At 49.9% G+C, this 26,280-nt stretch overlaps 1 protein-coding gene across 6 annotated transcripts in view; it reads right to left on the bottom strand.

Annotated features, from left to right (window-relative positions):
- Positions 1–26,280, bottom strand: part of ACTN4 (actinin alpha 4) — a 129,087-nt gene that overhangs the window by 62,697 nt on the left and 40,110 nt on the right. For all 6 annotated transcript variants that reach the window (XM_053401827.1, XM_053401831.1, XM_053401826.1 and 3 more), the window contains exon 2: positions 19–133. In XM_053401827.1, the coding sequence (XP_053257802.1) occupies positions 19–133 (115 nt within the window). The remainder of the gene's footprint in view (positions 1–18; positions 134–26,280) is intronic.

Here is a 26,280-nt window from a genome sequence, read left to right as displayed (position 1 = left end):
GGTCCTTCTGAACCTCACCTGAAATGACCTCCAGCAGCAACATGAGCTTCAGGCCATCACGGAAATCTTCGTCGATGTTCTCAATCTGCGTGCCGGCTTTCCGCAGGTGAGAATTGCACCATGCTGTGAAAGTCTGGGTGTGAGAAAAAGAGGAAAGGTAAGGCTCTGGAATAATAATAATAATAATAATAATAATAATAATAATAATTTATTATTTGTACCCCGCCCATCTGGCTGCGTTTCCCCAGCCACTCTGAGCGGCTTCCAACAAAGATGAAAGATACACTAAAATGTCACATATTAAAAACTTCCCTGAACGGGGCTGCCTTCAGATGTCTTCTGAATGTCAGGTAGATGTTTATCGCTTTGACATCTGATGGGAGGGCATTCCACAGGGCGGGTGCCACCACCGAGAAGGCCCTCTGCCTGGTTCCCTATAACTTGGCCTCTCGCAGTGAGGGAACCGCCAGAAGGCCCTCGGAGCTGGACCTCAGTGTCCGGGCAGAACGATGGGGGAGGAGACACTCCTACAGATGTACTGGACCGAGGCCGTTTATTATTATTATTATTATTATTATTATTATTATTATTATTATTATTATTATTTTATACCCCGCCCATTTAGCTGGACTTCCCCAGCCACTCTGGGCGGCTTCCAACAGAATATTAAAATACAATAATCTATTAAACATTAAAAGGTTCCCTAAACAGAGCTGCATTCAGATGTCTTATGGACCCTTATGGACTCAAAAGCACTACAGACTGGTACTGTGGGAGCCCCTCTGGCTCCTTCAAGGCAACATGAGATCCAAGACAAACACAGGCTAACTTGGTTTTTTTGCTCAGGAGGGTGACACACAGGGAGGTTCAGCTCTCTGTCCTCCGCCCACCCAGGTTCTGACTTCAAATACCGTATTTTTCGCTCTATAAGACGCACCAGACCACAAGACGCACCTAGTTTTTGGAGGAGGGAAACAAGGAAAAAAATATTCTGAATCTCAGAAGCCAGAACAGCAAGAGGGATCGCTGCGCAGCGAAAGCAGCAATCCCTCTTGCTGTTCTGGCTTCTGGGATAGCTGCGCAGCCTGCATTCGCTCCATAAGACGCACACACATTTCCCCTTACTTTTTAGGAGGGGAAAAGTGAGTCTTATAGAGCAAAAAATACGGTAGTTATGACTTCGTTCCAAAATTGAGCGGGGCTGCAGTCTGACCTTCCATGAATCCTCATCACACGAGGCACAGAATCTGGCCTAAAGCCATGGAGCCTGGTTGCTACCGCGACACTTGAAAAGCTGCAGGTTTCCAGTCCTCAGGTTCAGAAGCAGCCTGGAAACTTTTTGCCCCTTTAAACACAGCCCAAGGCCTGGCCTTCAGGTGTTTAAGATCTAGGAAACTTGACTTTCCTAGTTCCTGCTCCCGTCCTTTTGGAAACTTTTGAAATAAAAGGTTACACAAAGTGCCAAGTGAGCTCCTTCTATTTCTAGTTTATCCCAGTTGCATTTGGAAGTTGAACTTCATTTTAGAACAGAATCCAAAATCTTGCTGGTCCTGAGTGGAAGGGTGCACAGGGTCTGGCCAACATAATTTTTGCCCCCATCTTACATGGTGGGCTTCAGTCAAATGCCCCTCACAGTACCAGACCCTCCCTCAAGAAAAGGGACGGGTGTGGACTGCCTGCCTCCCCAGGAGGAGAGCCGATTCCCGCCCTCCACCGCACACAGTCTATATTATTGCACTCCCAAAAAGAGCAGCTTTGAGTTAGGAAACTTGTTTCTGCAAACTGATAACATCTGGCTTTGGATGTGGGCCCTTGGTTGCAGCGGCAAGAAGCAACTGAGCCGCAAAAGGACCAAAACTTGAAGGAGAAAGAAAATTCTAATGGGGCTGGTCGATATCTGGTTTTCAACACCACAATATGTCACCAGCTAAACATCACAATATACTGATATATCACAATTTCTGAATTAAGGATGGAGCTATGGAGAGGTATTGTCTGGCTTCGCGGTTTCCCCCACATTGTGATTCTTGTGCGCATGCACACATCATGATTTGCGATATATTGCCAGGTCGAAAAATCATGAAAACGATGTCACAATATGGATTCCAAACACCCACGCTAAACAGGCAAATGTTTGCACCCAGGAAATCCAAATGGTTCACCCAGAAAAGCTGGATTCTGCAATCAGTATGAAGTACGGACGATGAAATATTTCGTACGACCCAATCCGCCATTTTTAGCTACGGCCAATTATTTATTCTGGTTCTGACAAGGGGGAGGGGGAGGAGAGGCAGAAGACACCGAAAAGCTAAGGGAAGTATATAATAATAATAATAATAATAATAATAATAATAATAATATTAAATTATTTATATCCCGCCCTCCGCAGCCAAAGCCGGGCTCAGAGCCACCTCTTCAGGTTCCAGGAGGTATTGCCCACAAATCTTTGCCGCCATGTGGACTAGAAGCTTATTTTTCAAAAGAAAAGAGAGATACATGGGAAGGTCACATAATCCTGTATGTACAACTACACTATATGCTCCTTTGGAGTCACACAGATTCCAGTCCGTAATAAACCCGGGAAGCAAATTATCCCTGCCATTAGGAATCTTTTCCTCTTCTCCACCTCTCCCACTTCCTCTCTCACACACTTTAGATGTGTGCAACTTTATGGACCAAGAGGGAGCAAATGGATAAGGGGAAGCTGAACCAGCATTATCAACTGCGGGGAGCTGCTGAGCCAAAGCGGTCCCTCGACACTGTGCAGAGACAAGCAACCCCAAAGCACTTGCTAGCTTGCTAATGGGCCCTGCTTTCTAAAAACCCAGCTTGGACGCGCCATAAAGGAATCTCCAATGGTGGGAGGCATCAGTGAGGAATTTGTGATGGCCTGGGACTCGGGCTCAGACTCGGAACCAGAGGAGACTCAGTCTGTACCGGATCCTTTGCCTCAGGCAACACCTGAACCAAGTCAGGGGCCTGATCCTGAAGAGTCCCAGTCTGCACAGGTTCCCCTGCAACAAACACCAGCTGGGCCGAGTCAGGGGCCTGAGCCTGCCCTGGCTCCAGATGCGGGGATTACCTCGTTGCCTTCAGCTGGGCCATTACTTACAGCTGCTCCACTACCAGTTGGGTCAGGGGAGGCTGAGGCGGCCTCTGGGTCTAGTAACCCACCGACATCTCCCAAGCTGCAGAGACTGAGGTCTGAGAGAAGGAGAGACCTGAATACTCGCAGGAGGAGTGCTCGCCTTTGGGCGAAACAGGGAGGTGAGTCGCCGGGGGATCAGGACCGGCCGCTACCCTGACAAAGATAAAAGGCTGTCGGACCCCATCCCAGGTTGCGGGAGCAACATTGTTGTATGCCAGGTCCTGCCTGAGATCCTGTACCTGTCCTTGCCTCGTGTCCTGCCTTGGCCCTGTCGGACTGACTCCTAGCGGAACCTTTGGATTCTGGACCGGTCCTGGACTGAGTTTCACAGGTTACCCCAGGGCCCAGCACAGAATTGCAGCTCACCACTAAATGCAAGAGAAATCCACCACCCCCAAATCTGATGCAAATGCACTCTCTCCTTCAAACCCCTGCACAAATCATGCATATTCCAACCAGGTATGTCAACCTGCCCCCCTCTTACTGATATCAGTGCCAAGGTATCGGGAACAAAGCGGGATATGCTTTGAATGTTCGCCTCTTCTGGATGCTGCCAATAGTGTGTGGCAGGGGGAAGACTCGCTGGCTCACTCAAACTGACACACGCCACCCTCTGAACGCTGCGACCATCATTTGGAGAGCAGGTGCTCTCTTTGCCGGCATCAGCAGGCTTCCAGGAAATCCCGCTTCCAGGCAGCTGAGAGGAGGGTGGCAGGTAGGAGAAGCGATTTCTGGGTCACAGAGGGGCTGGTGTGCATGTGTGTGCATATGCACGCGAGGCAAAGCTTCGAAGCTTTGGAAATGCCTGCGCCCATATCAATTCACTGACCGCAGGAACGTGGTCCAGAGGTTTTGTTACCACGGACCCCTTGCTGTTCAGCCTCGCTTAGACCAGGGGACAAGCGCATGGGATTTACAAGGCTTCTTGTACATGCATGCGTAGGGCTGGGTGGGTTCTGCACATGGCGCACCGGTGCGGTTAACAAGGGAGCTGCGAGGGGGTGGCGCCCGGCGTGGCCCTACGTGAGCTTCCCGAGGTTCCTTTGCGAAAGGGAAGCAAGTCAGGGGGGCCCTGGGCGATTCCGAAATTGCATGCGCAGGCTTGCTCAGGGGCCATCAAGCCTGTCTCCCGGAAGGAGACTCCCAGCAATAGTTTGGGGTTGTGGGAGATGACTAAGGGGCACGTCTCAAATGATGCACAATGTGGGGCAAGCAAGAAGAAAGCAGAAGTTTCTCTCTTACACACTCTATCCAAGGAAACTTACAGGCTATAGATTTCAGAGAGGCCAAAAGGAAGGGCTTCTTCACGCCACAGAATCTGCGGAAATCACCACCGACTGAGATGTGGCAAAAGCCACGGCTGGGATGACACTAAAACGGGTTTAGAATGAGTCACAGAGGAGAGGTCTAGCAATAGCTACTACCCCAGATGAGTAGACTGAACCTCCTTGTTCAGAGTCAATGTACCCCCCCCCCAGTGAATATGGGTTGCCAGTGATGGTTTTTCCTTTCCACAGTTGTTGATGCTGGGCTTTCTGAAGGCATCTCATTGGCTACTTGTGGGAAAAGACTGCTGGACCAGTGATCCGATCCAATAGGACTAAGTTCTTATGACAAACGCTCTAGTCCGAGAATATGGATTCTACGGAATTCAAATTTTAATACAACACAAAAGAAATAAAACCAAGCAATAAAATATTTCTTTAAAAAAAACGATACAGCATCTAGGAACGGTGCATTACAATTGCTTCAACCAGCAGGAAAAAAACATTAAGTCCGTGTTTCTCAAACTTGGGTCTCCACCTGTTGCTGGACTACAACTTCCATCACCCTTGTCCACTGGTCCTGCTAGCTAGGGATGATGGGAGTTGTAGTCCAACAACAGCCAGAGATCCAAGTTTGAGAAACACTGCATTAAGTGGTCCACCAAGACCCTCTGCAATTTTCAAGTGGCCCCTTTGGGGGTGGGGGGGGGGGACAAGTTTCGGAACAACTGGCCTGCAGTAAATTTTTGCTTGCCACAGGCGACTGCAGCTGTTTGCAAGCCTTACCTTAAGCAAACCCCCACCCTTTGCAATAAAACATGACTGCGTAGACCTATGATCTCCCTCCAATGTAATGCTCCCCCTCCCTGAAGATGCTGCAATACTGTTAAAGCCACCCCCAGCCCCACTTGCCCTTTCAAATTGCAAAGAAATCCACACCCGTATGGACCGCAGGTGCGGCTGCTACTATTAATACTTTTTCTGGAACGAGCAACATTGCATTCCTGTTACTCAGAAGCAAAGAGCTTTGAGCCATGAATAGGGCCTGTCACTCTGCATCAAGCAACCTCTGCAACACCCCAGCTCCAAACATGCCCCCCACCCCACCCTACACATATCCTGGCTGGGGGCATTGACGCTGCCTGATGAGCACCAAAAGAACGGCAAGCCGGAGAGCTTCCGGCAGCGCAAAGCTTGTTTTGACAACTGTTACTAACCCCATTCATTCAGAAACTCAAGAGGCAGCGGCTGATTAATTGAGCAGCAACGCCACACACAAGCTATCGGAGGGAGCGCCAATATGGCTGGGCTAAGCCAGACAAGGAGCCGGGCATGCTGGCTTTGAGAGCTCCTGGAGATGTTGCGCTGCCACCCACCCCCTCACCATCTGACAGATGTATCCCACTTGAAGTGGAAACTGACTCAAGTGCTCTCTGGCAACGGAGAGACCAGCAGCCTGGCAGAAGGTCTCTCTCTACTCTGCAAGAGTGGAGGAAGACGAGGAGGCGGCTCAGGTGAAAGCTCAGCTGCAGTGGAAAGGGATGGGCATCAGAAAGAATCTGGAAGGGGCAGTTGGGTGGCAGAAATGCTCCTCTGCTCTTCTCAAGGCCAGCAGCGGACCCAATGCATACGAGGCAGAAGAGCAAGAGGGGCGAGCCAGAAGAAAAAGAAGAAGAAGAGGAGTTTGAATTTAATATCCCGCTTTATCACTACCCGAAGGAGTCTCAAAGCAGCTAACAATCTCCTTTTCCCTTCCTCCCCCACAACAAACCCTCTGTGAGGTGAGTGAGGCTGAGAGACTTCAGAGAAGTGTGACTGGCACAAGGTCACCCAGCAGCTGCATGTGGAGGAGCGGGGAATCGAACCCGGTTCACCAGATTACGAGTCCACCACTCTTAACCACTACACCACACTGGCTGAGCATCTGCTTTGCATGCAGAAGGTCCCAGGTTCCTATCCTGGGCATCTCCAGGTAGGAGAGAACCTTGCTTGGAAACCCTGGTCAGCTGCTGCCAGTCAGCGCAGGGAATGCTGAACCAGATGGACCCAATGGACTGGCTCAGTGTAAGGGCAGCTCCGGATGAGTCGTGTTGGGCTGGCTCTTTCTGTAGCAAGGGTTTGGCTGGCGTGGCATTGCTTGCTGGCATGGTGTTACAGATTCTAAGGCAGCAAGGGCTCACCCGCTGCTCCTGTTGTTTATTTATTCCATCGATGTCGTGCCACCTTTATCTTCCAGGACCTCGAGACGGCGTACGTGGCTCTCCTCCTCCCCATTTCATCCTTGCAACAACCCTGGATGGAGGCTGGGTGATTGAGTCATGGCTGAGTGGGGGATTCGAACCCGCGTCTCCCAGGTCCTAGTCCGACATTCTAACCATTACGCCACACCGGCTCTCACTAGCGGCAGAGGTGCCGTCTAATGGCCTTCAAGTGGTGGGATGGCTGGGCAGCCTGATTTGGGGTGGGTCGCAGCAAAAGTGCTACCACCAGGCAAACCTACGACAAGAGATTAAGAGCGTGTCCCCAAAAGCATGTTTGAGTTAGAAGTGGGTCTTGCATCTGAAAAGGCTGACAATTTGTTGTTGTTGTCGTGTCCAAATCTTCGTGACCCCATGGACCAGAGCACGCCAGGCACTTCTGTCTTCCACTGTTGGTCAAACTCATGCTGGTAGCTTCGAGAACACTGTCCAACCATCTCGTCCTCTGCCGTCCCCTTCTCCTTGTGCCCTCCATCTTTCCCAACATCAAGGTCTTTCCCAGGGAGTCTTCTCTTCTCATGAGCTGGCCAAAGTATTGGAGACTCAGCTTCAGGTTCTGTCCTTCCAGTGAGCACTCAGGGCTGATTTCCTTAAGAATGGAGAGGTTTGATCTTCTTGCAGTCCATGGGACTCTCAAGAAGATCAAACCTATCCATTCTTAAGTAAATCGGCTGACAATACCTGGCTTGAAATACAGGGGTGGTGATGCTCTCCCCCCCCCACAAGGTGCTACTGGGGCAGTCCCTGGGGCCAAGACAAGCCCCCCACCATACACAACTGGCGGCCCTCCCAGGAGGGGGCACCACTACAAGTCTGCCACCCAGACAGGGCAAAGGGCTCTGTTGCTTTGGTTGGTTTTCTGGGAATGTGACAGAGGCCATGCTGTCCGCTGAGAAGGCTGCATGCAGCTCAGCCGTCGTTCTGCTTAACGTATTTGCAAAAGAACAAAGTTCAAGTCACTTCTCTGCCCCGAACCTCCTAGACAACCTCGAGCAAGTCTTCGCCGGTCCCCCGCCAGCAATGTGTAGGTTGGCATAGCCTACCGTGCAGGGCGCTTTGAGGATGCATGAAGTGCTTAGAACTCCTGAGATGCACTATAAACGCCATGCATTATTATAGTATTGCACAAGCACTGTTGCAAACAGCCCCCAGCTCTTTCAGATGGCAAATAAATTGCAGAATTAAAAATAATTACATCCATCAAAGAGAACTTTTTTTTTTTAAATTCCCAGGAGCAGAGGTAGGAAAGATGAGCTGGCCCGGGGCAGGAGGGCTGGGCCTTGCAGCCTCGCCCCTTTACCACTGCAGGCGCGTTCATTCCCACGCTCCGAGGAGACCCCACCCTGGTGGCCTGAAGGGGGCTGGGAACCAAAAAACTGGCCCACGTCACGCTGCAAGAGCCCCCTTCTCCCTCTGCCGGGTGGCACCAGGAAGCCCAGCTGGGTGAATGAACAGGCCGTATTCTGTGTTGTCTCACTTCCAAACCGCCCCCCCCCAAACGAATCGGCCAATCTGGGCAGGCTCCGGTGAGCTAAGCAACCAGGAATGTCGCTTTTGACAGCTTCTAATGAACCATTCATCTGACAAGGAGGGGTGGCGGGGAAAGGCTCTGAAAAACAAGAACAAGGGGATCTGAAGCTGCCTCTTTCTTTTAACAGCTCCTAAAGTAACCTCAGAGATCTTCCCGCTCGGGCTGGCGTCAAAACTTCAGACAATTTTCGGAAGAAATGTGCAAGGCCTGCTCGTGACCTACCCTCGCCGTGACGGGCGTGTTGAAAAGCAACCTTATTGTCAGGAAGCTTCGATTCCCCCTCGACAGGAAGAAAAGTTACCCTTGCACAAGGAATGAATAAAGCTTTGCGTCCAGGGGAGAAAACAAAAGAAAAAAAAGGGGGGGAAAACCTTTTAGCTGCATTCTTAAACGTAATGTTTGTCATTAAAAGGGCCCAAGTTTGGGACACTTTGTCTCTACGCGTTGAGCTAACTCTGGGTAAATATTTTGCTCGGAAAGGGACTAAGAGATGAATGTTTGGAAAAATTAAAGAGAAGGGGCTTTACTGATCCACACCAGATGTAAAAGAACAACACACACACACACACCCCAACACCATCGGAACAGAAGGAAAAAGCACAGAGTGTCTGCTGCTCCTTGTAGTTTTTGCCTCCTTTACCTTTCGACATCGCCTTCCCCTTGTAAATTCAGCTCACTCAAATATAATCAGTAAGGAGGAGCAAGATCAATAGTGCACCAACATGTTGTCCCCCCCAAAAGGAGGCATCACCCCCAATTTCCTTTCACACCTGCCTAAAACAAGGCTACAATTCATCTTCTGTACCCACAACGGGAGGATTCTCTCAGCAAATCAATGCTCATTGTGGGAAAGAGAATTTCCGTCTTTACGGATTGGAGTGAAGAAAGCTTTCTTAGGCTCCATAGCTGCAGACGCAGCCACCCAATCCCAAAATATTAAGACCCATACAGGAAACAGCACTCAGAAACACAACTGTACTGCAGGAAGTCCAAACCCCCACGATGCAGGAATCACAGTTCAAGAATCCTCAGGCAGATGACCATGCAATCTTTAATGAAATCCTGGATTTTAGGCAAGTCAATCGAAAAATTGTGGGTTTTAGGCATTTTTGTAAAAATAAGAAGAAGAAAAGCTCACTCCCTGTCCCAATGACTCAGGGTGGGTTAACATATGTGCCAGTTTCGGCCATCCTGTTGCCCTCCAGATTCTTTTTGGACTACAACTCCCATCAGCCCCAACCAGTGGGAACTAGGTTGGCCAAGGCTAACGCATCCTGTTTGGGGTGCCAAGTGAAATGCTACTTCACTCAGGTATTCCCGGTGTGGCCTTGATTCTAAAACAGCAGACAGAGCCACAGGAGGACACAAGACCATATCAAATTGCTTCTGAAAGCTCCTTCGGTTCATTTGCCACACTGGGGGTTGTTGCAAGAAACCCAAGTCCAAACTCTTTGCCTAGTTCTTTAGACCACAGCCAGCAATTATCCTACCCTATCTCCAATCATAAGAAGCCAATTTCAATAAAACTTATCTTGCACCGCTTCCAAAGACATACAGGATGAAAATTTGGCAAGGCTTGCAGGAAGTTCCTATTCTGGGGAAGGCTCTCAAAATGTATGTCTGCACATCCTTCAGGACCCAATTCGATGCTTAGAGCATTCTCAACACAGACTGGGCTAGGTTGAAATAGCAGGAGACAAGGCAAGGATTCGGGGCTCACTGTGACTTCTCCCCCCCATACCCTTGAAGTAAAGGTAAAAAGGTAAAGGACCCCTGGACGGTTAAGTCCAGTCAAAGGTGACTATGGGGTTGCGGCACTCATCTCGCTTTCAGGCCAAGGGAGCCGGCGTTTGTCCACAGACAGCTTTCCGGGTCACGTGGCCGGCATGACTAAACCGCTTCTGGCGCAACGGGACACTGTGACAGAAACCAGAGCGCATGGAAATGCCATTTACTTTCCCGCTGGAGCGGTACCTATTTATCTACTTGCGCTGGCGTGCTTTCGAACTGCTAGGTTGGCAGGAGCTGGGACAGAGCAACGAGAGCTCACCCCGTCGCGGGGATTCGACCCGCCAACCTTCTGATCGGCAAGCCCAAGAGGCTTAGTGGTTTAGACCACAGCGCCACCCGCATCCCTTGAACTATGAGGGGCGGCATAGAGGCAAAGATGCTGACCTGGTAAGTGCCGCGACCCAACGCCTAAAAGGAACACAAAGAGCAAACTGTCTTCTAGCTGGAGGTGTCCTTCTGCGGTGGCTTGGAGCCAAATCCTACATGTCGCCGGCAAGTGGCTATTTACAGGCCCCAACCAGGAGCACGAGGTGCAAAGGTGCTGCCGTCAGGAGGCTTGTGATTCAGCAATAATGACAACCAACACCTGCTTGCCCCATTTCACACAAGTACTGGTGCCGGGTGGCTATTCCGAACAGCACAGGTTCGTCAGCAGCAGGGGAAATGGTTTTCTGTCTGAGACCCTGCACAGATTTTAAAGCCATTAAACACTCCCCCCCCCTTCCCACCCCGCTCCCATTCCTGGAATGCAGGCATTTCCCTCCGGTCAATGAAAGCCTTGCTACAGTTTCCATAGTTAATGATAGATCTATGCAGACTCCAGAGGCCCCAGCGCTGGCTCTTCCATCCAGAAACCCGGCTGCTGCCTTGCTCTGATTTGCACATTTCTGCTCTTTGCACCGAATGAGCCCAACATCTCACAATCGAGAGCAAATGCCAACTTTAATTATTCCTCCTTGCAGGACAAGCCTCTGCTCTCTGGGCAGACAGGCAAGAGCAAAACCCCTTCTAAACAGCGCAAGGAGAGATGTGCCGCATTTTGAAAGCTCGCATTGGTCTCGTGCAGAGGTAGCACCGAGCTGTTGGCTCGACGTTGCAGGAAGGAGCTCTGCGCTTGCACAAAATCTCCCTGCACCTTTCTCAAGTATATTCAACAGACTAACGGGTTTTGCTTGCTCTCCAAAGCAGACTGCAAACCACAGTTCAGAACTGGTTTGCAAGCCTGGTTTGCAAGGCAAACCGTGGTCAAGCAGGAGGCAACAAATGAAGAGGGGTGTGTGAGGGGAGGGAGGGCAAAAGCATAGTGCCAAACCATAGTGTTGTGTGTGAACCAGCTCACAGAGCTACATTATTACTGCAGAAGCAAGCGATCCTGATAACCACTTAAGAACCGAAGACAAGAATTAGCGTATGTAATACATAGCTGTTTGTTCTGCTCAGGTGTGCATCAATCAAAAGATACAGGAGCCTTAAAACTGTTCACAGCGCTGCAGGTGGATGGAGAGGTAAGAGAGGAAATCCCCAGGTCAAATTTCACCCCAGCCACAGATGCATTGTACAGTGGTACCTCGGGTTACATACGCTTCAGGTTACAGACTCCGCTAACCCAGAAATAGTACCTTGGATTAAGAACTTTGCTTCAGGATGAGAACAGAAATCGTGCGGCGGCAGCAGGAGGCCCCATTAGCTAAAGTGGTGCTTCAGGTTAAGAACAGTTTCAGGTTAAGAACGGACCTCCGGAACGAATTAAGTACTTAACCCAAGGTACCACTGTATTATCTCAGCTTCAAACTTCCAATTCATGATACGGGGGCAACAGAGGTGGAGAAGGTCTGTAAATAGTAGCTTGCATGGTCACCTTGGGTGAGTAATTACCACCCCAGGGCAACCAAGCAGTGATGTTTTTGGAAACTGAAAGGCAATACGAACTCTCCCCCCCCCCTTTTCTGTCTTGCAAGTTGTGCATGTGCAAACAAACAACTAATTCGGGTAGGAGTGGGCAGGCAAGCTCTACGACCTAGTAACTTTTGTGGACTCATTTTCCAGGCTGAGACAGGAGGAGGAACAGTGTTTATTTTCAACTTAGAGCACACTTACTGCTCGTTCCAGGTGAGCGGCAAACTGAATCTCTGGCACGAAACCTAGAACTCAGCATTTGCATAGCATTTCAAATGTTCGGAGAAATTTCCCACACTCTCTCGGCAATCCCTGCTAAAACCTTTTGGGAAGGACTGCAGCTCAGTGGCAGAACATTTGTTTGGCAGGCAGAATGTCCCTGCCATCCATCATAGGAGAGCCACTCCTTGCAGACAAGAGTGGCTAGACAGACAATAGACAGACCAATAATACGACTCTATATGGCAGACTCTCATGTTCAAACCCCGTGTAAAATAAGCACAGCAAACGCTGCAAATAAAGGGGGCAGGCCCCAAGGCTCCCTAACGAGTCTGTGACCAAAGTCAGACTGGATTCTTAGCTACAATTTTCTAGATCCCGTGATTATCAAAACAGTCTGAGCATATAACACCAATCCTGGCACAACTGCGCTGCCTCCTGATTAGAATCTGGGTCCAATTCAAACTGCTAGTGTAGACCTATAAAGCCTTAACGCAGCTCAGGACCTCAATGCCTTAAGGACCGCCCCTCCCCATACAAACCATCCCAGACCCTGCACTTGTCATCTGAGCCCCTTCACTATAATCTGCCTTCCACAGAGGTTCGGAGTGTGACAACAAGAGAACGGGTCTTTTCTGTGGTGGCTCCCTGACTGTGGAATGCCCTCCCCGGAGAGGATCGCCTGGCACCATCATTGCATGTCTTTCGATACCAGGCAAAAAACAAGGCCTATGGCTGTTATATAATCTATGGCCTGTGAAAGTGTGGGGGAGAGAACTGCTATTATTATGATTATTTTACTGTTAGGCTGTCAGTATGCTTTTTACTAAGTTTTTACTATGTTTTTATCACTGATGTGTCGTAATGTGTTCCTAATGTTGTACACAGGCCTGAGATCTTTTGATAAAGGGTAGTACATAAATAGAACTACCGTATTTTTCGCTCTATAAGATGCACTTTTCCCCTCCTAAAAAGTAAGGGGAAATGTGTGCGAGTCTTATGGAGCGAATGCAGGCGGGAGGCTCTGCTCAGTGCTCCCTTTAAAGAGCCGCACACACGCTCCGTGCACTCTTTAAAGGGAGTGCGGCTCTTGGGGGAGCCTTCATCCCGCTGACCTGAAGAGGCTTCGCGCGGCTATCCCAGAAGCCAGATCCCTCTTGCTGTTCTGGCTTCTGGGATTCAGAATATTATTTCTTGTTTTCCTCCTCTAAAAACTAGGTGCGTCTTATGGTCTGGTGCGTCTCATAGAGCAAAAAATACGGTAATAATAATACCACCACAAAAGACATGCGCAACGCATGTGGAAATTGTAGAGCTAATGCATGCTCCTTCATGTGTAGTTAGCAACTCTCATCTGCCCCGAGTTAGTATGGCCAACAGTTAGGGATGACAGGAGTCATAGTCCAACACTGGGAATATCTTACTACAGTATAGGCAAAGCTATGTCCATTACCCAGCATGCATTGCTTGCCATCTGAACCGTACAGGTGACGATTTGTGGCTTGTGACTGGGGAGGGGCCAGATTAAACATTGCCTAGTTAAGAACTGCTGCTTGTACGCAAGTCCTAAGTGCAATCTTTTTTTAAAAAAATCCCTTTGCAGCAGTTCTTCTGCTCTCTCTCTCACGCCAGCCGTGCCTTAAGGTCAAACTGCAGGTGGCGCTGGAATGTTCCAAAATGACTAAGAATTTAAACACGCTATTTTGAAACTGGGTGTGGCATGGCATCGGCGGGGGAATGAAGGAGCTGATTAGGCAAGCCTGGTGTCGGCCGGGCCCAGATCTGGCAAGTCCCGCTCTCTTGTACAAACCCCGTCCACAGTCCGGAGCTGGGAAACTCAACTCCTGGGACTTACACAACTTCTTTGCGAGGTGGGACCTCAGGGTGTCCGAAACAGCCACCATCAATGCTCCAGCTTCATATTCTGTTCACAATGCAAGAATTACCTTATTTTTGGCTCTATAGGACGCACCCGACCATAGGACGCACCTTGTTTTAGAGGGGGAGAACAAGGAAAAAATAATCTCCCCCTCTCTGCTCAGTGCCCCTTCAGCGAAGCGGCAGGAGAAATGGAGCCCCTTCCATTTCTCCTCCCGCTTCGCTGAAGGGGCGCTGCGCAACTCTCCCTCTCTGCTGAAGCCAGGATAGTCTTGCTCTCCCGGGACCTCTAGGGTGTTGCTATTTATGGACCTTAAGGTCCTCCGTGGGGCATACCGGGGGAGGCGGTCCCGTAGGTACGAGGGTCCTCAACACCCTTTGACAGTAAGGGCCGTTTAGCAGCGGAGGAGACACCATCGGGAGGTGATGGACTCCTTCCTTAGAGGTTTGTAAGGAGAGGTTGGACAGCCATCTGTCATGGATGCTTTAGTTGAAATGTCTGCATTGAAGGGGGTTAATTTAAGGTGCTGGTTTTGACCTTTAAAGCCCTTCACAGCCTAGGACCCTCGTACCTAGGGGGCCGCCTTTCCCGGTATGCCCCACGGAGGACCTTAAGGTCCATAAATAGCAACACCCTAGAGGTCCCGGGCCCTAAGGAAGTCAGATTAGCCTCAACCAGAGCCAGGGCCTTTTCAACACTGGCTCCGGCCTGGTGGAACGCTCTGTCTCATGAGACCAGGGCACAGCGGGATCTGATTTCTTTCCGCAGGGCCTGTAAGACAGAGTTGTTCCGCCTGGCCTTTGGCTTGGAATCAACTTGATCCCCTTCCCCTCTTTCTTTTTTCCTTTCTCCTTCTGTGATGAGGCTGCATTTTAATGTTTTAATGTTGCCTTGGCTGGGGAGGGCGGGGTATAAATAAATTTATTATTATTATTATTATTATTATTATCATCATCATCATCATCACCACCACCACCACCACCACCACCACCACCACCATCATCATCTTGGTTGTCCTCATCTGCACACATCCCAGCTTGTCAATATCCTTCTTAAATTGTGGTGCCCAGGACTGGACACAGCACTCCAGGTGTGGTCTGACCAAGGCAGAATAGAGTGGGACTATTACTTCCTTTGATTTGGGCACTATATGTTGATGCAGCCTAGAATAGCATTAGCTATTTTTGCTGCTGCATCACACTGTTGACTCAGGTTCAGCTTGTGGTCCACCAAGACCCCTAGAGCCTTTTCACATGGACTGCTAGGCGTCCATGTCCACTGCTAAGCCAGGCGTCCCCCATCCTATATATGTGCATCTGGTTCTTCCTGCCGAAGTGGCATTTGTCCCTACTACTGAAATTCATTTGGTAGTTCTGGCCCTGTTCTCCAATCGTTGAAGGCCATCTGGAACCTCAATCCAGTTTTCTGCGGCATTGCCCACCCCTCCCAGTTTGGTGTCATCTGCAAATTGGATGAGCATTCCCTGCAGGAAGCTGCAGTTATTGGGAATGTGACAGCCACAAATTAAGGGTTTGGCCATGGAGTCAAGCTTGCATACCAGTAGCCACGCTCATGAACCAAACAGCCTGGTCCTTTATATTTTGATCCAAGCTTCTGATTAAGCTAAGGTGAGCAATGACTGGCTCCAGGTAATTCACAGGGAAGTGTTACTAAAGTTTGGGGGGGAGGGGAGACTAAATTACAAATAACTGGTAGGCTAGCAACTTATCATTGTGGACTTGATAAATTAATTTACCAAAATTTGCACTGAATAATCTGAATTACTCCAGGACACTTATCGGGGACAGCCTAGAGAATGGGCGGGGTATTATTATTATTATTATTATTATTGATTGTGGGGGTCAGAGGGGAAAGATCTGACTTATACCCCCTGTGAGGGTTTTTGGGTGGGAGAGTTCATGTATAATGTCTATCTTGGAACGCACAGCCATACTGCTTCACACACTTCCAAAATTTGAAAGTATAAATACCCTTGCTACAATAATAATTATCGTATTTTTCGCTCTATAAGAAGCACCAGACCATAAGACGCACCTAGTTTTTGGAGGAGGAAAACAAGAAAAAAAATATTCTGAATCTCAGAAGCCAGAACAGCAAGAGGGATCGCTGCGCAGTGAAAGCAGCAATCCCTCTTGCTGTTCTGGCTTCTGGGATAGCTGCACAGCCTGCATTCGCTCCATAAGACGCACACACATTTCCCTTTACTTTTTCAGAGGGAAAAAGTGAGTCTTATAGAGCAAAAAATACGGTATTTCCATAAACATTACACATGATTTACTGTTGTCTTTTTGCTTTTTAGCATCCAGGGAAATGTAGACAGAGGATTCTTTCTGCCAGCTGGAAAAGAATGGGGGGGGGCGTGTTTCAAATACTGAAAACTGAAATGATCAAATGGTTAAAAAAAATGGGGAAGGGTATAGTTTTTATTATCTGGGCTTAGAAACAGCAGAGCTCCACTTTTATCGTTCAGAAAAAGAAGAAACCGCAACTTTCAGATAAAAAAAATGGCTCAGAAAATTAATAGACCTAAAAGGTAGGTAAAGAGCAGCAATATGTTTTGGCTACGGAAGAAAAAACTTTGCAGGCTCCCAGTAATGTTTCGCGGGCTTCAGAAAACGGAAGGTCTGCAATGTCATTTGTATGTGTGCTTTGTCAAACATTAATCCGTTTTATTCCCCCGACAAGGAAGGTGGGTGTTTCTTAGGCAATCGAGGGGCCGAAAGATTCAGAGGCTACAGAGCCGCATAAATCAGGAGCGAAGAGGCTGGCAAAGCTCCCAGATTGCACTTCTGGGCCACATACCGGAAGATGTTCCGTAACCTTCGGATAGATCACCCCGAACCCACCCACACCCAAGCGCCTAGGAGTGCAACTTGTTTCATAATCCAAACACAGCAGCACCGCCCCTTTTTTTTATCGGCTACATTCCGACCTTTGAATCTTGGACCTTTGATTTGTAGCTGTGCGCGTTCGCCTGCGGTGCTATTAAATTTTGAGCCGTGCTTCGCTCGCTGCTCTGGAAGAAAATATTTCCTAGCAGATTTCTCCGTCGACTTCCAATTCTCCATTTCAGACCTGGAGCTGTTCGGGGTGGGGTGGGGGGAGGAAGGGAGGAAAACCATCAATCTGTGCCCTACCCGGGCATTTCCTCCCTGGAATTTTTCATCTATTGGACAGGCTGAAGAAATAAAAGGAGCTGATAAGGAAACCGCAAGCTGGAAGTCTGAAGGGGCCCCTCCCTTACTCAAACTCACCAAGCCGGCTCTGGTGTTATCTTGCCATGCCTGTACCCCGCCCTTCCCACAAGGTGCTTCCCGTCAGTTTACACCAGGGGTGTCCTGTTACATCCCCACAGTTACACGGTACAGCTCGGCAGGATCCGTACAGTAATACAGAATGGCGGTGCACAAAAGTGACATGAAATGAAAATGGCGGGGCCTGCTCGGCGGCGGCCCCCCATTTGTGCAATGCGTTCTCAGGTGATGGCTGAAAGATTCGTTTGTTTTGTTTTCTGCACTGATTCCCCACCTTCTCCTTCAAGGATGGCCTACGTGGTCCTCCCCTCCTCATTTCACCCCCCACGACAACCTTGTGAGGTAGGTTAGGCCGAGAGGCTGGCTGACTGGCCTGAGGTCACCTAGTGAGCTGATTTATGGCCAAGTGGGGATTTGAACCCTCATTTCCAATCCGACACTGTAGAGCAGTGGTTCTCAACCGCTGGGTCCCCAGATGTTGTTGGACTACAACTCCCATCATCCCTGAGCTCTGGCCTTGCTAGCTAGGGGTGATGGGAGCTGTAGTTCTGGGGAACCACAGGTCGAGAAAAGCTGCCATAGAGACTCTAACCACTGTACCTCTTCCTGGCAACCCAGAAATTAGCAGCGGTTAGGACATTGCAGGTGTTCTCAAGTTCATTTTTTAATTCTATTGCTTGCTGCTTTGTTGCTTGCCAGCCTGGGCTCCTTCGGGAGGAAGGGTGGGATTGGTATTTAATAAATAAAATAATAAATTTAATAATAACAATAACAATAAACAAACAACAAATAGTAGAGCAGGTTCTTTGCATGCAGGAAGGTCTCAGGCAGCTCCAGCTAGGAGGATTTTAACTGGCAAGTGACGGGAGAGACTTCTCACTGCCAGAGACCGCCCCCCCCAAGAGTTGCAGCCAGTCTGGGCAGAGGAGAAGACAGTACCAGGCTATATGGACAAACAGCCTGAGCTATAATGAGGCAGATTTCCATGTCACCAAAAGTCAAAGACTGCCCAGCAAGCCTCAGGGCTGGGGAGATCTGAACCCAGGGCCTCCTTGTCACGAGAGTCCAGCATAGACCGTCCTCTCACACCTGGGATTAGAAAGATGGCTTATTAAACTGCAGTAGGCTTATGCAGCCCTAAAGATGTCAGGCCCCAAACTGTGTCACCTACTGAACAGCGGGAGATTAAGGAATGGCCACAGCCCTGGGGATGGAATATCTGCGATCTCTCAGGTTCAATCCATGAAATCTCCAGGAAGAGCTGGGAATATCCCGTCTGAAATCCCAGGAAGCCTCTTGGAAAGTCAGTGCAGACCAGTGTTTCCCAAACATGGGTCTCCACCTGTTGTTGGACTACAACTCCCATCATCCCCGACCACTGGCCCTGCTAGCTAGGAATGATGGGAGTTGTAGTCCAACAACAGCTGGAGAGCCAAGTTTGGGAAGCCCTGGTGTAGACAAAACTGAATTAGACGGGCCAAATGATCTGTTGTGTTATAAGGCAGCTTCCTGGGAGGTTTGCTTGGTTAAATTGTGTTATCCGCCTCCAATCTGGACCAAGAGGAATGAGCAAGGTCTTGGCGGCAGCCCTTTAAGGGTGGGGTATGAGAGGAGGGACACGGGTGGCGCTGCGGGTTAAACCACAGAGCCTAGGACTTGCTGATCAGAAGGTTGGCAGGTGCAAATACCCGTGACGAGGTGAGCGCCCGTTGCTCGGTCCCAGCTCCTGCCAACCTAGCAGTTCGAAAGCACGTCAAAGTGCAAGTAGATAAATAGGTACCACTCCAGCGGGAAGGTAAACGGCGTTTCCGTGCGCTGCTCTGGTTCGCCAGAAGCGGCTTAGTCATGCTGGCCACATGACCCGGAAGCTGTCTGCGGACAAACGCCGGCTCCCTCGGCCTATAGAGCGTGCAACCACAGAGTCGGTCACGACTGGACCTAACGGTCAGGGGTCCCTTTAACTTTTTATGAGAGGAAAGGTGGAGCAAGAAGTTCGCAAATCCCCACGTCCTCTGCAAAAGGCAGCTTTGCGCATGCGTGGCTGTGCCGTTAACCCGGAAAGGTCAGCGAAAGGACCTGCAGATAATCTGCTCGCGTTGCCCGGCAACTTCTGACACTTCCAGGACACGGAGTCCCCGAGGCGGCAACTGCAGAGCCCAGTTCTGCCTCTCTGGGACCTGGGCTCCAAAAAAACCCAGGGAGCAGAACCTGGGTACCTGGGAAAGGGGCTGGAGCTTCTACCCCAGCTTTCCATGCCAGATTGCAGAACTATTTTAGGACTAAAATTTAAAAAAAATCCTTCCAGTAGCACCTTAGAGACCAACCAAGTTACCGTATTTTTCGCTCTATAAGACGCACCAGACCATAAGACGCACCTAGTTTTTGGAGAAGGAAAACAAGAAAAAAAATATTCTGAATCTCAGAAGCCAGAACAGCAAGAGGGATCGCTGTGCAGTGAAAGCAGCAATCCCTCTTGCTGTTCTGGCTTCTGGGATAGCTGCGCAGCCTGCATTCGCTCCATAAGATGCACAAACATTTCCCCTTACTTTTTAGGAGGGAAAAAGTGAGTCTTATAGAGCAAAAAATATGGTAGTTATTGGTATGAGTATCTGAAGAAGTGTGCATGCACACGAAAGCTCATACCAATAACTAACTTAGTTGGTCTCTAAGGTGCTAATGGAAGGAATTTTTTTATTTTGTTTCAACTACGGCAGACCAACACCTACCTGTAACTAGAACTATCTTAGGACTGGGAGGGTGGAAGTGGCTTTGCAAGCCTTCTCCCTTTTAACCCAGCTTCCTGGCAAGTGCTGGTTTTGAGCAAGAACCCTGGTATTTTAGGAAGAAGGTTCAGCAGGAACGGGGGCGTGCAAAGAGGTGGCGGATCCTGTTGCATTTTAAGGGCCGGTTTGAAGTGTGACCTGGGTCACAAGCGCACAGCAAGCGTGGGTTGGCGTTCGGGGGAGAGGGCAGCTTAATTTGCTCCATGCTACGGCCAGAAATACCCAGAAATGCTCAGCTACGGCTTGGGTTCAGAGCTCCGTGTGGGCAGCAAAGCCGAAGTCACCCATCAGAAAGGGCCCAAAATGGAAAGCGGCGGAAACTTTGCAGAAGCCAAAGGGGAAGCAGGAAGCACCTACACTGGAAATAGTCGCTGGGGAAAAAAGCAAACAGCTTCCTGTTTAGAAAGTGTGGGACATCTGGGAGGCCACTGACAGACCTGTAACTAAATTTAGCCCCTGCAGTTTTGCATCTGGGCCCCAGCACTAGTCCCTTATTCTGCACCTGAGCTCAGCCGGACAAAGGCCCCTTGAGCCATCTCCCCTTCAGACTCGCGGAGCAAAATGCAGACCGCCGTCTGTCACTCTCCTGCATCATGCTTAGCCATTTTGTCCTGCGCAAGCGAGCTTTAGGAACCCCCAACCAAAGCAAAGGACCCCTTGGCACGGGGCACCTCAGCCAGCCACTGATGTACCTGCATCTTAGAATAAGCAGCTGAATTAACTGCCTTAAAGGGGAAGGAGCCTGTCATAGCCTCCGTTGCTGTTCAAGGGCCAATGTCCAAAGAGCCCGCTTGGCTGCAGCTCAGGGAGGTCCAACAGGTGCAGCCAAACTCATTGCCCCCCCATTCAAAGAATGGCCATGCTGAAAGCTGACAGGCGAGGGTCTCCGCTGCACAAAGCAGCCACCTTTTATAAGCTGCCTTTTCCACCTCTCTGCTTCACACAACCGAAATCTTGCACTGTTTTCAAACTTCCGTTTTATTTGTCATTGCGTATGGCCTATGTAAGGGACGCGGTGGCGCTGTGGGTTAAACCACAGAGCCAAGGACTTGCCGATCAGAAGGTTGGCGGTTCGAATCCCCGCGACGGGGTGAGCTCCCGTTGCTCGGTCCCTGCTCCTGCCAACCTAGCAGTTTGAAAGCACATCAAAGTGCAAGTAGATAAATAGGTACCGCTCCGGCGGGAAGGTAAACTGTGTTTCCATGCGCTGCTCTGGTTCGCCAGGAGTGGCTTAGTCATGCTGGCCACATGACCCGGAAGCCGGCTCCCTCGGCCACTAAAGCGAGATGAGTGCCGCAACCTCAGAGTCGGCCACGACTGGACCTAATGGTCAGGGGTCCCTTTACCTATGGCCTATGTGGCTAATAAAACCCCCCACAAGATATGCTAAGTCCCTTCAGAATAGAGCCCCATCTGACTCAAAGGCTTGCTTCCAGGATTATTACGTCCCCTGGGCACCAGCTCGCCAGGTCCTCCTCAGGACACTGGAGCCAGAGATTGGCTTGCTTAGCCACGGAAAACCCAGAAAGTGAGGAAGGGGGAGAACCTCCCCAAAACTGCCCTGATGTGACACATCTGGGTGGAACCCCCTCTGGGTAATGTAACGTTAGGGGTGTGGCGCTGGATGGGTGTCAGCCTCTCCCACCCTAATTTGGCCTCCTCCCACCCCCGGCCCCTACCCTTGTATCCCACCCAAATCTTTCCACTCTGACAGAAGGATTCTGCAACTGGAGGCACGGGGAGACCTCCCTGTAGGATCACATGCAAAGCCCCCGAGGGAGGGAGGAGGAATAACCAGTTGGTGCTCATTTGAACATGCTGAAACCCAACACCGCTAAGCCCTGTGATTAGCTCCTACCTTCGGAACGGGCCAGGAAGCAAACTACACCCCAGCAGCCTCCTCACCCTAGCATTCCTGCTGCCACACCAACATCACCGGCCTCCTTGGGCTGCTTTCAAGAGGCTACGGGGGACCGTTTTGAGGGCCCACTACTGTTTCAGGAGGAGGCAAGCGGTTCCTCACAAGCAGATCTAAAATAACCCAAGGAGGCAGGGGAAGAATACAACGTGAGAAGGGGAGATCAGGCCTGAGGTTGGGAAGCATACAGCCGTTCATATTCGCAGCTCCGCTGGGTAGAATTCAGTGGATCAATCTGGGAGACCGGAGGGTCAGTTATCACACTGCTTTTCCTTGCGTCAAGAGGACTCCTGCTTTTGTGAATTATGGGGTCAGGTCTGTGTTTGGAAACCCATGCATCTTTCTCTCTCATATCCACACTTCCACTGTGCAAAGGCAGAAACGCTCAGATTCATGCCTAGAAAGCACAAAAGGCACACACCGCGATCAGAGCTGACTTGGGGTGCTTAAGCGTGCGGCGCAGCAGAAAGCACTCAGAACACAGCTGGTTGCTAATTTTTCATTACTACCTTTACACTGTAGTTGTGCAAGCACATGACTGGATTACGCACTCTCTGGGCACAAATAAGGGCAGGCAAATGCATTTCAAGGAGCAGTGATGTGTACAGCCTAGAATGCAATTCAAGACGGGGCAGGCTTCTAAACCCTGTGATAAGCAAGAATTCTACCTGGGCACCCAGTCAAGGCGCTGTAGTACGTGTGACTGCCGACCCACTCTTCTTAGATCGCTGACATGGCACAAATGACTTGCCAGACTGCCTACGCACATTAAACTTTTCAGGACTTATTTGCAAGGCTGGGATAAGTGCCCCAGGTCCCTCAAAGTAGCCAGCCTTGGTCATATGGCCGGAAGAAACTTGGGCATGCCAGCCTGCAGCTAATCAGGGGTCAGCAACCTTTTTCAGACATGGGCTGGTCCACCGTCCCTCAGACCATGTGGTGGGTCAGACTATACAGTGGTACCTCGGGTTACATACGCTTCAGGTTACATACGCTTCAGGTTACAGACTCCGCTAACCCAGAAATAGCACCTCGGGTTAAGAACTTTGCTTCAGGATGAGAACAGAAATCATGCTCTGGCGGCGCAGTGGCAGCAGGAGGCCCCATTAGCTAAAGTGGTGCTTCAGGTTAAGAACGGTTTCAGGTTAAGAACAGACCTCCGGAACGAATTAAGTACTTAACCCAAGGTACCACTGTATTTTGGAAAAAAATAATGAACCAATTCCTATGCCCCACAAATAACCCAGAGATGCATTTTAAATAAAAGGACACGTTCTACTCATGTAAAAACACCAGGCAGGCCCCACAAATAACCCAGAGATGCATTTTAAATAAAAGGACACGTTCTACTCATGTAAAAAGACCAAGCAGGCCCCACAAATAACCCAGAGATGCATTTTAAATAAAAGGACACATGTAAAAACACGCTGATTCCCGGACCGTCCACGGGCCAGATTTAGAAGGCAATTGGGCCGCATCCAGCCCACAGGCCTTAGGGTGCCTACCCGAGCTAAATGAACCACACTGCCACACCAGAGAGAGAGGCTGCAAAGGCAATTTGTGAAGCCGGGCAGTGGGGAAAAGAATGGTCCACACACCTAAATTTTGTCTGCCAAGAGACAACCTGCCTGTACTTGCCCCACTGCCTGGAAAAAGGAGAGGCGAGGGATGAATCATACCTAACTTGAGAGAGACGGGAAGATCTGTCGAACGCATTTGGGAGGACAAAGCTTTTTAGGTTTAACTTGCCAGCCAGTCCAGCACCCCCTCCTCTCCCTCCCGTGCTTGCAAATCCAGAAACCCCACTCTGTGGAGATCTACCAGCTGCTCTGTGGAGATCTACCAGCTGCATCATCCGGGAGACTCCTTCCATGAGAGACGGCTGGCTGCCTTTTCAGGCTGTTTTATGTTAGACTAGCTCCCGCTTCCAAGGAACAGTGAGGCTCAGTTGCTTTGGGGTGAGGGAAACGGCCGACTCCTTGCCTGTCTGCACCTCTTGGGCACCGTTTGAATCGCTCTTCCACCCGGGGGCCCTGCCCTTTTCCGGAGAGCAGCAAGGGCCCCCACCCCACTCCCCGCCTGACAGGCCTCGCTACAGAACAGCCATGGAAACTGCCACCTTGCTTTCGTGAGCATGCATAATCTTCATTGCCATGGCAAAGGGTCAACCGTTTTGCTCTGGATTCATCCATGCAAAGCACACTTGGCATAAGCCCGACCAGGTCTTCGGAGAGCTGGTGGGGTGCTACAGATCTGAACCTGGTTTCCTCCCTTTTTTTAACGCGGCTTCAGGCAAGCCACGGCTCTCTCGGCCTGCCGAAATCACATGGGCGAAGCTTTCTGGACACTCGCAAAGTGCTGTGTAAATTCTGGACGGCCTTCTTGCATTCCTTTGCAGCAATTCTCCCCGCAGCCCAGTGTTAGAAACTCAGATCTATATAAGGTAAAGGTAAAGGTACCCCTGCCCGTACGGGCCAGTTGTGACCAACTCTGGGGTTGCGCGCCCATCTCGCTTAAGAGGCCGGGAGCCAGCGCTGTCCGAAGACACTTCCGGGTCACGTGACCAGCGTGACAAAGCTGCTCTGGCGAGCCAGCACCAGCGCAGCGCACGGAAACGCCGTTTACCTTCCCGCTATAAAGCGGTACCTATTTATCTACTTGCACTTAAGGGTGCTTTCGAACTGCTAGGTGGGCAGGGACTGAACGACGGGAGCTCACCCCGCCGCGGGGATTCGAACCACCGACCATACGATCGGCAAGTCCTAGGCGCTGAGGTTTTACCCACAGCGCCACCCGCGTCCCCGCAGATCTATATAAGCCAAATGGCTCTTTAAACCAGGGTTAACAGTTGCCAAACAGGAATGTCTAGTTGCAACCTGGCACCCGGCGCATTTTGAACGCTGTCCCTGCCGCATTATTCTCTCCATCTACCCCACTCTTAGAGAACTGCTTATTCTGCAAAAAGAAAAGTGGGATCCTGAAACATAAATTCTGTAGACCAGCATTATGTAGTGGAGTAGAGAAAACTTTCCCAAGCTTAGGTCTCTAGCTGCTTTTGGACTACAATTCCCATCATCCCTGACCACTGGGATGATGGGAGTTGTAGTCCAAAATGAACTGGAGACCCAAATTTGGGAAACCCTGGACTAGAGCCAGGGAGCCCCACGTTTCAGAACCCCACTTAGCCACAAGGCTCATTTGACACGTCTAGGCCTGTCACTCTGAGTCTAACATTTTAAATTGCATTTTAACCTGTACAGTAGTACCTCAGGTTAAGTACTTAATTCGTTCCAGAGGTCCTTGCTTAACCTGAAACTGTTCTTAACCTGAAGCACCACTTTAGCTAACGGGGCCTCCTGCTGCTGCCGCGCCGCCAGAGCCCGATTTCTGTTCTTATTCTGAAGCAAAGTTCTTAACCTGAAGCACTATTTCTGGGTTAGCGGAGTGTGTAACCTGAAGCGTATGTAACCCGAGGTACCACTGTATTTTAAATTGGGTTTTTTCTCCCCCCCCCCCTTTTCCCCCTATTATGTTTTTACTGTGATTTTATTGGTGTTAGCCATCCTGAGCCCGGCTCTGGCCAGGGAGGGTGGGGTATAAGTAAAATTTATTATTACTATTATTGTTATTATTATTAACCTACCATGCAGGGCTGTTGAGGTGTTGTTGTTGTGTGTGTGTGTTTTTAAAATAATAATAATGCAAGAAATCTGTACTCTGTCACTTGTTCTGAGCTTCTGGGTGGAAGAGTGGAATAGCAGCGGGGGCAGAAATGGTAAACCAAGCAAGCTCACTTGATTTCCTTTCCCAAAATTTACTCTGCAAATCAACAGGGAAGGAGAACAAAGGCTGCCCCTCCCCCAGTTACTGGAAATTTTATTCCGTAACTGCCACCATCTCTGAGCACACAATGAATGGAAAAGAGCCAAGGCTAGGCTGGCTTGACCAGCTGTGGGAGAACAAACATGGAAATCTGAAGGATTCAAAATGCAGAATTTTAAATTTCGAAGTTGCTTACATGGGATAAGCTTGGTGGAAATTTACAGAACTTCCTGGCCATACGAAAAAAAGGGGGGGCAAGGTGGAGACATTTGAGACTACCTGCATGGAGAATAGCTCCTTCCCCTGTGCATGTCGTTCCCCAAACCCAAGTCCAAGCTTCCACTTTTCCACAGTCCCTTTTGCGCTCAGGAAACTGCCAAGATGGTATATAGAGATCCCTCCATTGTGGAACGAGAAGGAGCAGACAGACAAAATTTCTGAATTCTGGAAGGGGGGCAGGCTGCCAGGGGCGTGTGGCGAAGGGCCTGGAGTCCC

Source organism: Podarcis raffonei, chromosome 8 (genome assembly GCF_027172205.1).
Source record: "Podarcis raffonei isolate rPodRaf1 chromosome 8, rPodRaf1.pri, whole genome shotgun sequence".
Lineage (NCBI taxonomy): Eukaryota > Metazoa > Chordata > Lepidosauria > Squamata > Lacertidae > Podarcis > Podarcis raffonei.
This window is presented reverse-complemented; position numbering and strand designations above follow the sequence as displayed.